Source organism: Pieris brassicae, chromosome 3 (genome assembly GCF_905147105.1).
Source record: "Pieris brassicae chromosome 3, ilPieBrab1.1, whole genome shotgun sequence".
Lineage (NCBI taxonomy): Eukaryota > Metazoa > Arthropoda > Insecta > Lepidoptera > Pieridae > Pieris > Pieris brassicae.
This window is the reverse complement of record NC_059667.1, coordinates 15,950,730-15,967,047: the sequence shown is the minus strand read 5'-3', so window position 1 is coordinate 15,967,047 and position 16,318 is coordinate 15,950,730. Positions and strand designations below refer to the sequence as shown.

The following is a 16,318-nucleotide window of genomic DNA, read 5'->3' as shown; positions in this document are numbered from 1 at the left end:
GAGGAGATATGAGGTGGGATTTCTAGGATATAGTTTTCGGAACAGCGCTACATTCTTGAGACAGGAAGGAGTTTTAGGGTTGAACAGGATGGATATTCCATCCTGACCAACAGATGGAGAACATGAGCATCACGTCGCCAGCCAGCCTATCCGCATACGGAACGCGAAGATATGTTCCTAGTTTCTTAGACCGAATATAAATCGGATACAGAAATTTTGGAGACAATCCAGTTTATATAGCAATTCTTCGTTTAGATCGGTAGAACAAGAAGATATACTAATTATAGAAACGATGATTGCATCAAAAATAAAATTTATTGTTTCTATGCTTATTGATTATTTTAAGATCTCTTGTTTCAACGAAAATTTGTAACTACTCTTTTAAATTACATTTATAGCTAAAAAGAAAACAATCAACTTGATAGTTACATATTTTATTATCTACATTCATATAATATTTTTATACTAAAGGTTTTTACACTTCAGGATAGTATGTGGTTTCAAACTTCTTTCTAGCTTTTGGATATGGCCTCAAAGCTTTGGGTATATATGGAGGTAGATGTTCATCTAATCTACGTTTGTATGGATTCACACCTAATTCAAATGGCCTTCTTTTAGCTTCAAAGAAACGCGTTTTGTGTTTAATTTTGTAAATTTTTTCCCAAAGATATACCTCTGGTAGTAAATTATGTTTGGGACGATTAGAAACTAAATGTTTATATCTATCCTCAAGCCAACAACGTCTATTATCATCTTCTATATCAGCTATAACCTGTATATCCTTACCAAGATAGGGCTTCATTTCATGTTCACGTGCTTCTGGCGTATTGAGATAAAACTGAACTAGCATTTTTAAAACATCTTGATTAAGCCCTTTTACTTGACTATTTTCAATAGTTTCGAATAATTTCATTGGTGCAGTACCAAAACAAATGTTGTGTTTCATGTTTTTGTCAATCATATCAATATTCATGGTTATTGTATTTAACTGGTATGCATAGAGTGATATAAAGTGTCCATTAGTAATAACAGTTTGAGTGGATAATGGATATGTTATGTCATTGTATGATGTAAATCCTTGGTAGTTAGCCTGAGCTAATAACCAACCGAAGCTGGCTACCATAGCTTGGCAATGTAAGGCCTCTAAATTATCTTGCAGTCCATATGATTCCTTTCGATTTAAAATATGTCCTCTACCATGAAATGAGAGTAGTCCAAATTCATCTAGATCACCTGGCCAAAACCCTAAAACAGGTTTAATGTAAAAAAAAAAAATATTTTCCTAAAAATATTATATGCAACAGATTTACCTACACAAATAAAAAATCAGATCTACTTAGAAAATAATTAAATTCTAGTTGTTTTATTAGTAACATTTTATAAAGACAATGTTGTGGGGTGTTACCCTCCTTGTATGGAGAAATTTTTGCTTCCTATCTAAAATGAGTATTTTGATTAATTTGTTGCTTACACCATTCTGTGTTAAAAAAAAATCAGACTGGATCAGACTTTATCTATTTTCAGAGAGGTCTATGGCAGCTGAAGCAGAATTTCGTCATTTCGTCAAACCCATTTTAAAAATATTTGCAATGGAAATAGTGTTTTACTCTTCATTATATGAAAAATTGTCTGCTGTAAGTATCAAAAACTTTACAAACATTTAATTTGTATATATGTTGTTAAATCTTGTTCCTTGCACATAAAGTATTGAAAATGTTTTTCGGCAGTGGTTTCTCTGGTTGTTTTATTATGATGTGACCAAAAATTTAGCAATTTGCCTAATAGATAACTCTATTAAAATTGTGGTTGGTCAATATTTAAATTTGAATAAAACTTTGTTACTTACATGAACCTATTCTAATAGGAATACTCATATATATTATATTACTTGATCATCGTTACAGCAACATACCTGGTATGTTTGTTCCATGCCTAAACTCTACAGTATAACCAACACTTTCAGGAAAGTAAGAAAACTTTTCAACTTTAAATTCAGGGTTTGTTGCCTCACTGTATGGAACAAATGGCTTCAATGGAAGGTGATTTCTAACTGTTAGAAATGGTGTTCCTAAAAAACAAGAGCTTCGTTTATTAAATGAAATAAATATACATATTGTATGTGATGTGAATTTAGTTCCATAACAAGCATACAAAATAAAATGAAGACAAATATCTAATATTGTTTGAAATGTAAGTAATGTCTATGCTTTGGCTAGAGAATATTTATTTATATACAGAAATACATATATTATCCTAACTTATATGACAATGTTGCAAAAAATAAAATAAAGTATATAACATAAAACTCATAATATACACAATATTGCTATACTTTGAATTCACTCTGCGAACATTAAAATATGTCAATAGTGTCGAGGATAGCATTCAGTTAGTGCAACATCTTTGAAAAGAGGGATAGAAATCGAGGTGTTGCGGCACACTATTGGCTTTTAGTACTTATTAGGCCAACTGTAAGTCCTTTTTGGTTTCCAATTTTTTGAACCCCACCATGCCTAAGACAAATAATGTTAGGTACATTAAAGGGTAGTAGGGAGTACCCCTAGTCTGTTATAAAGGTATTGTGTTAATTTACTATGCATGCGCTCAAACATAAGGCAGTATTTAGTTTCAAGTGGAGCTCAAACAGACAAGTTACTTAGAGATGTACTTTCTTTACCACAACAGAAGCTGCTACTATGTCTAAAATGTCTTTGTAAAATTTAATTGATATAAATAATTTTTGTATCACAAACTCTCCATCTACCTTTATATTGTACTGGCCGGTCAATAGGTTCATACAATCTATCTTTTAGGGGAGCATATTGTTTTCTCCAATTCACAACATTATCAGGAACATTAGAACCTCCCATAAACCAAAATGCTTCGTGTCTTGGATCATAATCAACCTGAAATGATGCAATTATATCTTAGACAGACACAATTTATATAGCTTAGAGGTTTAAATATCTATTCTTTGGTTTATATGTATGGGTGATCAAGTTTCTTTTCATAGTTTAAGGTTTAGTAGCTAGCTAATTTATCTAACTCAAGGAAACTGATACACAAGAAAATCAAAAAAGGAATTTACCTGTGATGGTAAAATGTGAGGCACTTTATCTGCAGCATTGTTAGTTATAATCCTGTTTATTTGCCTTACAATATTTTTTGCTACGTTATCTTCCTTTTGTGACTCTTCCAACTGGTCATCATCACTCCTCCTATAATGATTTCAATAACAACATTAGCATATTAATTATATAGTGCATAATTACCACTTATTACTAATTGAATCTTAAAGATTAAAAATAATCTTTACCTGATACTGATGTTCTCCATAACAATACAGTCTTCAACTTGAGATTTGATTTCATTAACAATTGAGTCTGCTAATTCTGAAGTCTCACTGTATGCAGTAGGAAGAGTTTCAATTGATTTAAAATGAGTTCTTGTATAAAACTGGACAAGAGGCATAGCACTGTATGGGAAACGATCGTCACTTAACATAATACATGGCCATCCATAATAACGAGGCATATTTAAAGCAATTTGCTTTTCTTCAATTGTGTCAATCTTTTTAATTTTTTCATATACTGCTTGTCTTTTTCGCAATTTTCTTGCTTGTAAAGCCATGTCTTGAATTTGGGGATAGTTTGGAGTTTCGGTATACTCATTTTCCCCCGTTAAGGCTACTTGGGCATACCTACGTAAAGTTAATTGTTTGGCTTTGGTAAAAACTCTCTGTCCTCTGATAGAAAGCATCTTGATAATATTTTATTATGAACTATACACCATTTAAATTAAACCATAATCAAAGATTTTTAAGGTTTTACATTAGTGTAATCATGAATTATTTTTCACCGATTTCTTTGATTTCGCAGACTAGGAAGATTTTGTTACATGTACCTATAATGTAATAACCTCAAAATTTATATGACCAGATTGGTACCAAAGTGCCAGTGCTGAGTGCAGTTTTAATCTGTAACCTTTTATTGAATTTTAGTATATGGACATTTGTTTTCTTAGTTATCCACAGAATCTTAAACATCCGCGTTCAACATCAAATTGGTTGTCATTGTGACAGAAATTTGTGACTTAACTATGATTTGATAAATCATAAATGGGTTGAGAAACCAATTTTTTTTAAATAATTTTATGGCCTGGTAACGAGACCTTTAAGCCATTGAGAAACCAAGCAACACTGACATAAAGTTAAAACTATTTAAAAAACTTTAATATTAAAAAAAACCAAGCAAAAGCCAAAAAGCACATACGTTTAAGGAATAACGATAAGACTTATTATATACTCGACTTTGATGTTACTGCTGTTTACTATTTAATATTTCTTACGAATAAACTGCAAAATCTAACAGAAAAACCTGAATGTTGAAATTGTTTTGGTCATAGCTAGTCTGTGGATCATACTAAATCTGTGATGCTGATGCAACATTTTGTCATTTTCAGAACCACCTGCCAAACCAAACTAATCCTAACCAAGATTTATTTGTAATTGGCAAAAGATTGTTGCAAATCATGGATGACGATATGATTTTCGATCCCTCTTTAAAGAAAAAGAAGAAAAAGAAGACTGGTTTTGATATGGAAGCAGCGATGGCAGGTGAGCAAAATGAAACCACGAGTGCAGACGTTCCTGCAGAAACGGGTGACGTCGACGTACCAGAAGATGATAGCTTGGACTTAGATAATTTCGGAAAGAAGAAGAAGAAGAAAAAGAAGACTTTCTTTAATCTAGATGAATTAGACAATGCTTTACCGGAAGCAAAAGATGAAAAACTACCTGCAGAGGAGCCTGAACATCAAGACGAGGAGCTTATAGATGATTTAGATCTGGACATAGATTTCACCCGAACAAAGAAAAAGAAAAAGAAGAGAAATTTAGATGAGATTGTTGGTGAAGAAGATGTCAAAGCTGGAGAAGATCCCGAGAGAGAAGAGGATCAAAATGGGGAATGGCATGGTAGCGATCGTGATTACACTTATGATGAACTTCTTGAGAGGGTCTTTGATATCATGCGTGAAAAGAACCCCAGCATGGTTTCTGGAAAAAAACAAAAGTTCATAATGCGTCCACCACAGGTAGTTAGAATTGGAACAAAGAAAACTTCATTTGCTAATTTTACAGAAATATGTAAAACATTGCATAGACAGCCTAAGCATTTGTTAGACTTTCTGCTGGCAGAGTTAGGAACAAGTGGCTCTGTGGATGGTAACAGCCAGCTAATTATTAAAGGTCGTTTTCAGCAAAAACAAATTGAGAATGTCCTGCGTCGATATATTAAGGAATATGTTACTTGCCATACATGTCGCTCACCTGATACAATCCTTCAAAAAGATACTCGACTTTTCTTTCTTCAATGTGAAACTTGTGGATCCCGTTGCTCTGTTGCTAGTATTAAATCTGGATTTCAGGCTGTTACTGGCAAGAGAGCAGCAATTCGTGCAAAGACTGCATAGAGTATTAGTACATAGTAATAATAAATTTTTTAAATCCAGGATTTGGGGTACATACAGTGGATTTCTATTAATTTGATTGTCTAAAATACTGTATAGTAAAATATATTCTTATTAAATCATCATGTATGACACTTGGTGCTTGAGGATGTCTTCTTAAAAAATTTTAAACTAAGATACAATCACTTTACTTTTTATTGTGAAATAGGGCATATTACAATGTGTAATTTATTGAATATACATTTAAATATGCCTGTCTCTTAATTTCGTTTATTTATAAATATGTGTATTTTTCAGTATATTAGTTAATTTATGACCAACAAATTTGTTTAAAAGGTTAATAGAAATATAATTGCAATATGTTTATATAAATCTTTATCAGGATTATGCTACTGAATATTGTGTTCCTATACTTGATATTTGAAAATTGTTAAATGTGAAAGCCTGAATGTACCCCATTGTAACTTAAATAATGTATAGTTTCTTCTGTAATATTCTCATTGGTACACAATGTTTTACAACTGATGTTTTATTTCAAAATCCAAATATTTAATAATATATAATCTTCATATATAAAGTTCATAAGCATAAAATTACAGAGAAGAATAATTTCAATGTTCGATTGAAAAAAAAACATTCATTGAATATTAACAAATATATTAATGTGTGCATCTATAATTGTTTCAATAAAAAACAGTAATAAAAATATTTAGTTATATTAATAGTATTTCTTAAATAACTTTACAGTATGCTACAATAGTTATCAACACTCAACATTTATTTATCTTTTACTAATTGTAGTTCTTTGCCTTCAACATATTTAGACAAACTTCTAGCATACATGTCTAATCGCTGTGTCATAGCGAATCCCCATTTGTCTTTAATTTGCCGACACATGTTCAAATCAATCTGTGAAATTAATAGACCATCCATGGTTCTGGACAAGCTTGGAGTTCTAGTACCATCAGGTGCTGTGACATAGCTGGATCCATAAAAATGACCAAAATCATTATGAGCTTGTTTTCCATCTCCAGAAGTAAATTCATTTGGAAAAATTTCTGTGCCAACTCTGTTTATAGCACATGTAAAATAACTGTTTGCTATAGCAGCATTTCTTGCTTCAATTGCCCAAAGATGTTCACTCAAGCCCGAAACTGTAGCAGATGGATTAAATACTACTTCAGCACCATTAAGTCCAAACATTAACCAGTTTAAAGGATGGTGCCGTCCATAACAAATATTAATAGCAATTCTTCCATATTTTGTTTCGAAGACAGGATGGCCTGTGTTGCCTTCAAAATAATATGTTGATTCATTAAAGTCACCTACTCTAGGGATATGATTTTTTCTGTGGCTACCCATTACTATACCCTTTTCATTTATAACAACAGCAGTATTCCAAATAAGATCTCCTCGGAACTCATCTCTCTCCAAAATGGGTGATATAATAACCATGTTATACTTAATGGCAAAAGATTTGAGAAATTGTGTGCTAAGACCATCTGTAACATTTTCAGCAAACTCACACCAAGGAATCTTTTCACGGGTACAAAATGCAAATGGCATGCTCCAAGCTTCCTGTAAACATAGAACATTAACACCTTCTTCACCAGCTGCCTCTATTAATTTTGAAACTTTCATGAATATTGCTTCCCTTTGTTGTTTTATAGGTTTATTCGTGGATATTGCAATTGAATGTTGTATAATACCAATCCTAATTTTTCTTGGAGATCTTGTTTCCTCTGTATGCCCCGGAAAATCATAACCCGAAATTTCAAAATGGTTTGAAGCAGCCAATTTCAGACTAGAGTCTTTTAAGGCAAGAGTGTGTTGATCTACTCGTCCATAAAAAATTCTGTTAAACTCTTGCAATTCTTCATTTTTCAAAGATGTTACTATAATTTTATCAATGCTTTTGATATTCTGCTTTTCTGTAGAATCCATTCTTATTAAAAAATAACTATAGTAACCTAAAATGAACACAGAAAATAATGATAATATAAAAAACAAGAGCACTGACGACTAAATCACATAAAAAATCTCTCTACCACTCTACCTCGAAAGAATTATTCCTGCTAATCAATATGGTATAATATTCGCTATGTTGGAATAAGTTTTGTAAATTGCGATCAATAATGTGTTATTGTAACTTGTCTATCAATTTACTCCGACATTACATTTTATCTTAGATTTAAATATTACGAAGGTCAGATATATATATACTTGATAAGCAATATAAAAACATAAAAGGTTGTTAAAATTATCAAAAATATATTAAAAAGACTAACTTATACTACTTAAATCATCAATGATATTATCACAATATTTTTGTCTGTATATTCATAAATTTATACAATAACAAACCAAAGATAGAAAATAATTTTACTTCTGCTTGATATAAATTGGAAATGATCACAGATTTAGTGGAAATCATAAAAACGCAGAATAAACCAAGCCACTGGTACCACCGACTAAAAACATATTACTACCTCATATGTGATCTGTGACTATAGATGTCCAATGTCAATACCGTAAATAAGACTTGGCTTAAAGGTCTCGTTACCAGGCCATAAAATTAAAAAAAAAATCCAATGTCAATCATAGTTGTCATATTAATTTCAATTTGTCATCCAGTTTCAAATAATTATTTTCTATATTATTATTATTACTGTAAATAAAAGCATAAATGACCAAATGAATATAAGGCAATAATTAGTTTTAAAAGTTTCATGAAATAAGTACAATTTAGAAATATTGCCCTTTTAAATATTTATGATCAAGCTGCACAAATCACAATGTCTACTAATGTTTTACCAGCACAGCCCACAGGTATTCAGAGTACCGCTGGCGCAGTCCCAATTCGAAATGAAAAAGGTATGACATACCCCTTTCACCACATTAGTTAAATTTATCTTTCCTATACCGATGCACTTCTCTACTAGTTAAACAGTTAAATTACATATTGGCTCATGTTTAAACTATATAATGGAATAACTTACTTTAAATGATTTTGTGTTTAAGGTGAAATATCTATGCAAAAGGTGAAAGTACAAAGATATATATCAGGGAAAAAGCCTGATTATGCACAAGGAGTGTCATCATCTGATGAATCAGATACAGAAGATTTCATAGAACAGCAGAGACCTGATCGCAAACATCAACTTACTCAAGTTGCTGGAAAGGATGAAAAAAGTGATTCTGATAATGAAGTAACTACACAATAAATATTTTATAATAATAATAATTATTATTAGTAGAAGTATATTACATACCCTGCTGTCTATATAATATAAGTAAAATTGTTTGACTAAAATGTAAAACTGTAATATTACAAGAATTTACTTGTAGATAATCCACTGCACTTACACTAATGACTACAATTAACATAACCACATAGATAGTTTGCTATGCTATATTTCCATGTACACTTTATCTGACATACTTATTTGTTGTATACTGTAAATGTACACATTATTCTAGAAGTTTCAAGTTAAAGTAAGTTTCAAAACACACTTACACACCATCTAGAATGATTTTTATCTTACATTATCCTCACACTTTGTTATCCAATTTTATGTTACATGGCAATATATAACTTCCTTTTTTTTCTTATGTGTTTGCCTAGCTTCCCTTAAAATAGCTTGTAATCTATTACTCAAAACATCTCCTAATTCTTGGAAAAAATCTAAAACATGATTTAATTTACATTATTTGAAGTATAGTCTAAAATGATTTGGTATAAAAATTATTATTATATTAAGTAAAGTTTTTTACAAATCTATTTACCAGCTTGAAATGTTTGAAAATTGTTTAAAAGAACATAAGTATCTTTACAATGCAGTGTAGCAATTTAAAGATTAATTTAAAAATATATAAGATAAGAGTTCTAAACATGTATACTAAAATATTTATTTTCTTTAATAACCATACAGCCGAGCCAGGCAATGGTTTAAAAAAACATTCGGATTTCCAGGTAGATGATCCACGATTGCGTCGTCTACGTCAGGCAATAAAGTCGCCTCCACGTCGCTCAGAGCATAAGCCAGAAGTAATTGATGCTGAACCTGATGAACCTGAACCGGAGTCAAGTGATGAGGCAAAGCATAGTTCAGAAAGTGAAGATGATCTTGATGAAGAAGAGATTGAGAGGCGTCGACAAGCAGTTCGGGCTAAGCTGGCTGCAAGGTATTTGTTTGCTGGACTTTTTTAATTCATCTTTCTGTATCCAATATGTTGATAACCATAATTTCCATAAACCATAGAGTCTTTATTGTAACTTTACCTAATGTTATAAATAAAAAAATTAACTGTTTTATTGTAGTCATAGTATAGAATGTGAGTTTTTAACATGAAATGATGAAATAAAAGGGGAGTAAATATCGGCATTACAGGTTTGCCACATGGTATCAAATCTAAATGTGACTTTTGTTTGTTTTTGATCTTAATCTTCTTCCCTCACACAAAAGTGCGACTTTTCACTCTGAGGTAACGCGTTTGAATCCCGGCAGTTTATTATTGCTTTTTCTTTCCATATGCTCAATTAAGATTTTCGCGTATTGGACGAAAATCATGCGAGGAAAACCGAATTAATTTAATTTATATATTTAATAGAATTAATAATGGAAATTCCAATTGTAGGGAAGCAGAGAAAGAAGCTCTTGGCAGAGATGAAGAAGAAGAAATGTTGGAAGGTGACAAGGAGGAAAGTGGGTCATCCGACACTGAGTATACAGATAGTGAAGAGGAAACTGGTTAGTATTTCTATAATTTAGGAACCCTTAGCACAGCAAAAGTTTCTTCAAGTATTCGTATACATCAATATGATAATTTCAGTTTTTGAGAGCTCGAATGTAGCGCTCTTATCTTTCTATAAAATGGCACTTATTTAAACAATGCATGTCCGTGTTTCCGTTTATTTCCAACGAATGCTTAAGCTCATTTTTCGTGTCAAACCCACAGATTATTTAATCAGATGAATTATAGTTATCATTCGTGTACGTTAACATTACATTACAATGGATTTTTGTAAGACGGAGCAAAATGTTACAGACGATGTTTACAGCCAGGAGGAACGTGAGTGCGTTGCCGGTCTTATAGAACCGTGATGGTTAACAAATTATAAGAAGCATTAGTGTTAAGGTTTTCTTTGTACATTATGAACAGGGCCACGGGTCAAACCAGTCTTTGTAAGGGCATCCGATCGTATGACGGTAGCAGAAAGAGAGAGAAAAGTAAAGGTTCAAAAGAAAGAAGAAGTAGAGGCTCGAAGAGAGAAAGAGGAAAGGAGACGCGAGGCTCTCAAACTTGTGGAAGAGACAATACGCGCGGAACAGAGAAATACACAGGTATGTAAACATACTGAATGTAGTTTTTTTGTTATATTTGTATATCAACGCTCGCAGACACACCTTTAATTAACCTATTTTTTTTATTTTTCCTTGTCACTTGTTTTATATTTTGATATACATATTTTTTTATTACGAAGATTACGACCAAAACCCTTCAAAGATACAAATACCAATTTCGGAAGTTAGACGACAGGGTAGCAAAATAGAAGGACACAACACCTTTTTACTTTGCTATATTGGATGTACACCCGGACAATGGAGTGGGATTCATAATACACAGGTCGCTGAAAAACAATATAGAGATCTTCATAGGAACAACAGATCGTGTTGCAACTCTCAACATGAACATTGAAGGGAACAACATATGAATTATATAAGTAGTACCACAGGAAAAGCAAACGAACCTGAAATTGACGGATTTTATAAAACAAACCCGCAGATGGACTTGGCGGTCACCAGGTGGACAGTACAAGAACGAGATTGATTACATTCTTTCAAATCACCCAAAATTGTTTCAAAATATAGAAGTTTTGAATCTAAACTACGCATCAGACCACCGTCCGGTGTAAAGTGTCAGGGTCCGGGTCAGGTGTAAAATTAATCTTACCACGCAGAAAAATAGGACCAACTTCACAAATAATAAGACAATTCAACTTGAAAACAAGGATGATGAAATAACAAAATACATAGAAAACCTATCAAGGTTTCTTTTGGAGCCATCAGGTCAACCCATTAGCCTAGAGAACAAAACGGTACAGTCCTCCTACGTCAAAATAAAAACGGCCATCCAACAAAGTTTGATCCTTGCGAAACCTAATACAGAAAGAAGATAATAAACAACATAAAATATTACAAGAACGTACTCTAAAATTATTAAAAAGATGACAAGAACAACAACAAACAAAAAATAAAACACGCTCATTGAAAAATGAACTCTCCGCACTGAACTGTGGTTAATAGATATATGAAGAGAGACTATGCAAAATATAGACGAGAAATAATAGAGAAACACCTTCAGCTTTACGGTAGCTTAAAGAGAGCATACAAAGAACTCGGATCAAACCCATCCTGGATAGAAGGACCGAAAACCCTTAATAAAGACCTATATAAAAAAAGGCAATCCAAAAAATATCAGCAACTATAGACCAATCAGTTTGTTACCAAATATATACAAACCTTTCGTATCCATTATTAATAAGCAAGCTGTAGAACAGGCAGGGTTCAGAAACGGGTATTCTACTATCGACCACATCCACACCATTGAGTTAGTTATGGAGAAATATCAGAGTTAGAGAGAGTTTCAGAGGCCTCTTTACATAACTTTTGTAGATTATCAAAAAGCTTTCTATTCAGTCACACACCTAAGTATATGGGAAAGCTTAAAAGAACAAGACGTGCCAGTTAAATACATTCAGGTGATTAAAAGCATATACAATATCAACAAAGGAAGAATAGAGCTCGAAACTTTAGGCCCCGCCTTCCATATAGAAAGAGGGGTAAGACAAGGGGACGTACTCTCACTCACTGTTTTCATAGCCATATTCGAAAACATCATGAACATGTTATATTGGAATAATCTAAGTCACCTGAAGTTCGCTGACGACCTGATACTTCTGACAGAGACCGTCTACGAGATGTAATTCATGATAGAATCTCTACAACAAGCGAGTGCGGAAGTTGGCTTGGAGATGAATTTAACGAAGACTAAGATAATGACTAATACACGTATAAGACCTATAACTATCAAATAACCCTTTAGAATATGTACAAAATTATACCTACCTGGAAAAAAGAATAAGTTGTCGAGAAAAACGGTAAAATTATAGAAATAGAGAAAAGGTTCCAACAAACCTGGATAAGTATTGGAGCCTAAAAGAATATTTAAGAGTAACTTACCAATAGCTCTCAAAGCTAAAGTTATGAACTCGTGTCTACTACCCAGCTTAACAGCTGTGAGTAAAATTAATGTGTGGCAAAGAAGTTTAGAGCGAAGCATGTTAAACATAAAGAAAAAAGACAAAATAAGACACACAAATATAAGAGCCGTCACTAAAGTTACAAACGCTTTACTTTTGCTCAAAAACTGAAATGGCATTGAGCTTGCTATGTAGCTAGAATGTCTAGCAGAAAGTGGCCCAAAAATGGGCACCTTTGAAGGAGGCCAGGAGGATACCCATAATGTAATCTAACCTACTACCAAAAAAAAATAATTTTGTTTACTGTAATATAGCAACTTTATTATTTAGATTTTTAAAAGAAACCAAATCGTCGTGTAGTTTTTTTTTACGGTTGATGATATTGCTAAATGATATTCAATTTAAATTGATGTGTCACCTGTTGTAACTATTGGAATAAAATTAACTAGTTTTGATCGTCAAAGGTTGTTAGGTTTGAACAATCTATGGACATCCGTATATTGCAATTTTTACGCAGTTAGTATATCCATAGAGCCGGTAGAACCAAGCTAATCCAATATATTGGCAGTGTTTTTGCTTATCGATAACCTTATAATTTAAATATTTTTGCCTACTCGGTCTAGTTTAAAACGTATCGTTACGCCGCTAATTACTCATAATATGAAATTTCTTTTAAAGTTAATAATATCGGAGTCGCCTCATTTATAGTGCTTCTACACAAATGTACAAAATTCAGCGCAACATAGAGTCACCCAAAACAAAAGAAATATTATTAACATATATAATAATAATAAAAGCCTTTATTGCTGTAATTTTTATACTAGAACATAAAAAACGTTAAATAAAAAAATAAAAACTTATAATCAATCGGCAAGCCGGTTGATTTTTGTTATACAGCTTGACCTTGGATATAGGCCTCGTTTAAGGGCTTCCACTCTTTTCTGATTCTAGCTTTACGCATCCACATAGGACCAGTTATTCTTCGCACATCATCTTCCCAATATAATACGTTCCTAATCATATATGGTGTAATCACACAACGAAATCCATTTAAAAATCTAAATAAATACATTTTTAAGGCGGAGGCTAAAGAAGCAAATATAGAAGACGTGTGCACGGACGATGAAAATGACGAGCTAGAATACGAAGCTTGGAAATTACGTGAAATGAAACGCATCAAACGTGATAAGGAAGAACGTGAGGCGTAAGTATTAAAATAAATTATGAAAAAAATAGTTGAAAATATAATTCCTAATGAATTATTAACTTGTCGATCGACATGTCTAATTTTCTAACTCAAATTGCTGATCGGCTGTTTCTCTTTGCGATTACTATGCGTCTTTTACAAGTTTACAATTGAGATTGTTCCGTTTAACCAAATAATTATATCATCGCATGAACCGTAATAACTATTTGAGTAATAACTTCAAAGGCTAAGTTAGAGAAGTTCAAGAAGCTTAGCGGTCTGAAACTTTGTTAGTGCTGAATGGCACTTTGTGACATCATACTGATTATACCCTCAGAATGTAGATGTCACTACCACTCCACGACTTGTTTGTTTCTAAGTTACATATAATTTAATGTTTCAGTATCGAGAAAGAGTTGATGCACATCGAGCGTATGCGCAATATGACGGAGGAAGAGCGACGCGCGGAACAACGGCTCAATCCAAAAGTAGTAACTAACAAGTCTGTGAAAGGGAAATACAAGTTCTTGCAGAAGTATTATCACCGGTAAGCTTTAAAGTCTTAAAAAAAATTAAAATGCAATATAAAAACGTAATTTATAATAATATATATATATATACGTGTTCTATTTATATGATATAAACAGATATCATATAACTCAAATCTAGTAGACAGTGTTCTCTAGCAATCATGATTTAGGGTTCACTTTGAGCTACATAATTAATGAAAACAAGCGCTCCATAGTTAGACCTTTTTAATCGTTAATATTTATTTAAATATAAAATATTGTTAATTGTGATAAAGATTTTGCTTGTAATAACGGAAAAATTATTGGCCTTTTGTTTTAAAGTGATACGATATGAAACTTCGGGTGAAAAAACTCCTGGTTCTTTTAGTCTCAATAGTGACATACATATTTAGACTTATGCTTATATGTATATATATTTTTCCAGGGGTGCTTTCTATTTAGATAAAGAAGAAGAAGTGTTTAAACAAGATTTTTCTGGTGCGACATTGGACGATCACTTTGACAAGACTGTTCTACCAAAGGTATATTTTAAATAATTTAGTAATAATTAATTTTAAGTAAATTTTAACTTCATTCATTTATAATTTCCCCTAATCATTGTATAAATAAATCACGGTCACGTTAGCAGTTCATTAAAGAGAACAATGTTTTTTCAAAATTGATATACATATTTTATCAGTTTAATAATTATACATGTTTTCATGTTAAGAAAATCGTTTGGCGAAAAAAGTTTATACTCATTTTGTATTGTATAGAAATAATATATGTTATATTATTTCTATACAATGATTATGATAAATTATGAATGATGAATACCTACTTTTTGTTTGTATAATTATGGTAACAAAGTATAAATAAATATGTATAAAACCATTTATGCAACAGGATGTTTTTTTTGTTTTGTTTATGGAAATAGTTACAATAGGATATTTCCACTTTAAAAAAAATTACATATGGTAGGAATAAGGAGTAATTTTTATTTAATTTCGAAACGTTTAAAAAAATAATTTATTAACATTTAAAAGTTCTAAATTTTGCACTTATTTTTGAAACGGATCAAAGCGTAATTGAATCTAGTATTAAACATGCCTGACATTTGACGTTAATAACGTCTATATTACGTTGTAAGGCGGGAAATCATTTTACAATTTTTATTTCTAAGAGCATCAATGCCTCACAAGAAATATAACAAAATTTATAGGGGTATATATAAGTAATAATTTAAAAAAATGGTATTGTCTATGTTCATTATTCATAATAATAAATAATAATTGACTTTTTAAATTTTAACAGGTGATGCAAGTGAAGAAATTTGGACGTTCTGGTCGTACAAAATACACTCACTTGGTCGACCAAGACACTACAGAATTCGATTCTGCATGGAGCAATGAAGGTGCCGCGGCTAGACTGGCTAACTTCAGAGGAGGCTTGAAACAGATCTTTGAAAAGCCTTCTGCCAGAAGAAAGCATACAACATAGTCTTCAAATTTGAGACAAAAGTGTGCAAAACTTACACTTAGGTTATATTTATAAGACGTGTTCAATAAAAATGATTATGTTCTAAGATAAATGATTTCTTTTATTTAATAATAATAGCAATAACTTTATTAATGACAATATTTCTGTCAAAAATCTATAGCTCGTCCCCACACTAGAGCCCCTTTGTTGTGGGTAACTACAATTATTCCGTGGTATATGGTGCATGTTTAAAACAATATTTTAAATAAAAGTAGTTTTAGTGTTACATAGTCGTAGTCGCCGTGACCACACTGAAACGTACGCGAAACGTCGGGAAAAATTAGAATTGTGTAAATAACTATAAGTTTTAAAAATAATACATAGCTTTAATCCGTTCAAAAAGTGTTTTTC

At 31.9% G+C, this 16,318-nt stretch overlaps 4 protein-coding genes across 6 annotated transcripts; 2 read left to right on the top strand and 2 right to left on the bottom strand.

The window, feature by feature from the left end:
• Nucleotides 1-424: 424 nt before the first annotated feature.
• On the bottom strand, nt 425-3,976 carry LOC123707454 (28S ribosomal protein S30, mitochondrial). Its single transcript, XM_045657507.1, has 5 exons — nt 3,317-3,976; nt 3,089-3,218; nt 2,765-2,906; nt 1,913-2,068; nt 425-1,245 (listed from the first exon to the last, which is right to left on the bottom strand). The coding sequence occupies exons 1-5, from the start codon at nt 3,757-3,759 to the stop codon at nt 476-478; spliced, it is 1,641 nt and encodes a 546-aa protein (XP_045513463.1). The 5' UTR covers nt 3,760-3,976; the 3' UTR covers nt 425-475.
• A 465-nt stretch (nt 3,977-4,441) lies between these two features.
• On the top strand, nt 4,442-5,990 carry LOC123707081 (eukaryotic translation initiation factor 2 subunit 2). Its single transcript, XM_045656863.1, has one exon. It carries the CDS (start codon nt 4,531-4,533, stop codon nt 5,470-5,472), a length of 942 nt encoding a protein of 313 aa, XP_045512819.1. The 5' UTR covers nt 4,442-4,530; the 3' UTR covers nt 5,473-5,990.
• A 179-nt stretch (nt 5,991-6,169) lies between these two features.
• On the bottom strand, nt 6,170-7,880 carry LOC123707080 (beta-ureidopropionase-like). Of its 3 annotated transcripts, none has more exons than XM_045656861.1 (2): nt 7,856-7,880; nt 6,170-7,439 (listed from the first exon to the last, which is right to left on the bottom strand). In XM_045656861.1, exon 2 carries the CDS (start codon nt 7,411-7,413, stop codon nt 6,247-6,249), a length of 1,167 nt encoding a protein of 388 aa, XP_045512817.1. In that variant the 5' UTR covers nt 7,414-7,439; nt 7,856-7,880; the 3' UTR covers nt 6,170-6,246. The 3 variants fall into 3 exon arrangements, with proteins under 3 accessions (XP_045512817.1, XP_045512816.1, XP_045512815.1); XM_045656860.1 differs by having other exon boundaries at nt 7,758-7,879; XM_045656859.1 differs by lacking the exon at nt 7,856-7,880 and adding an exon at nt 7,526-7,733.
• Nucleotides 7,881-8,104: 224 nt separating this feature from the next.
• LOC123707592 (microfibrillar-associated protein 1) lies at nt 8,105-16,032 on the top strand. Its single transcript, XM_045657767.1, has 9 exons — nt 8,105-8,343; nt 8,491-8,678; nt 9,443-9,654; nt 10,108-10,220; nt 10,633-10,814; nt 13,813-13,937; nt 14,323-14,466; nt 14,874-14,970; nt 15,743-16,032. The coding sequence occupies exons 1-9, from the start codon at nt 8,265-8,267 to the stop codon at nt 15,926-15,928; spliced, it is 1,326 nt and encodes a 441-aa protein (XP_045513723.1). The 5' UTR covers nt 8,105-8,264; the 3' UTR covers nt 15,929-16,032.
• Nucleotides 16,033-16,318: the final 286 nt, after the last annotated feature.

Coding starts and splice junctions, on each gene's coding strand:
- LOC123707080 (XM_045656861.1), bottom strand. CDS start 7,413: ATGGATTCTACAGAAAAGCAGAATATCAAAAGCATTGATAAAATTATA.
- LOC123707454 (XM_045657507.1), bottom strand. CDS start 3,759: ATGCTTTCTATCAGAGGACAGAGAGTTTTTACCAAAGCCAAACAATTA. Junction 3,219..3,316: donor ATGGAGAACATCAGTATCAG/GTAAAGATTATT, acceptor AAATCATTATAG/GAGGAGTGATGATGACCAGT. Junction 2,069..2,764: donor CCGGCCAGTACAATATAAAG/GTAGATGGAGAG, acceptor CTTGTTTTTTAG/GAACACCATTTCTAACAGTT.
- LOC123707592 (XM_045657767.1), top strand. CDS start 8,265: ATGTCTACTAATGTTTTACCAGCACAGCCCACAGGTATTCAGAGTACC. Junction 13,938..14,322: donor GATAAGGAAGAACGTGAGGC/GTAAGTATTAAA, acceptor TTAATGTTTCAG/TATCGAGAAAGAGTTGATGC. Junction 14,467..14,873: donor TTGCAGAAGTATTATCACCG/GTAAGCTTTAAA, acceptor ATATTTTTCCAG/GGGTGCTTTCTATTTAGATA.
- LOC123707081 (XM_045656863.1), top strand. CDS start 4,531: ATGGATGACGATATGATTTTCGATCCCTCTTTAAAGAAAAAGAAGAAA.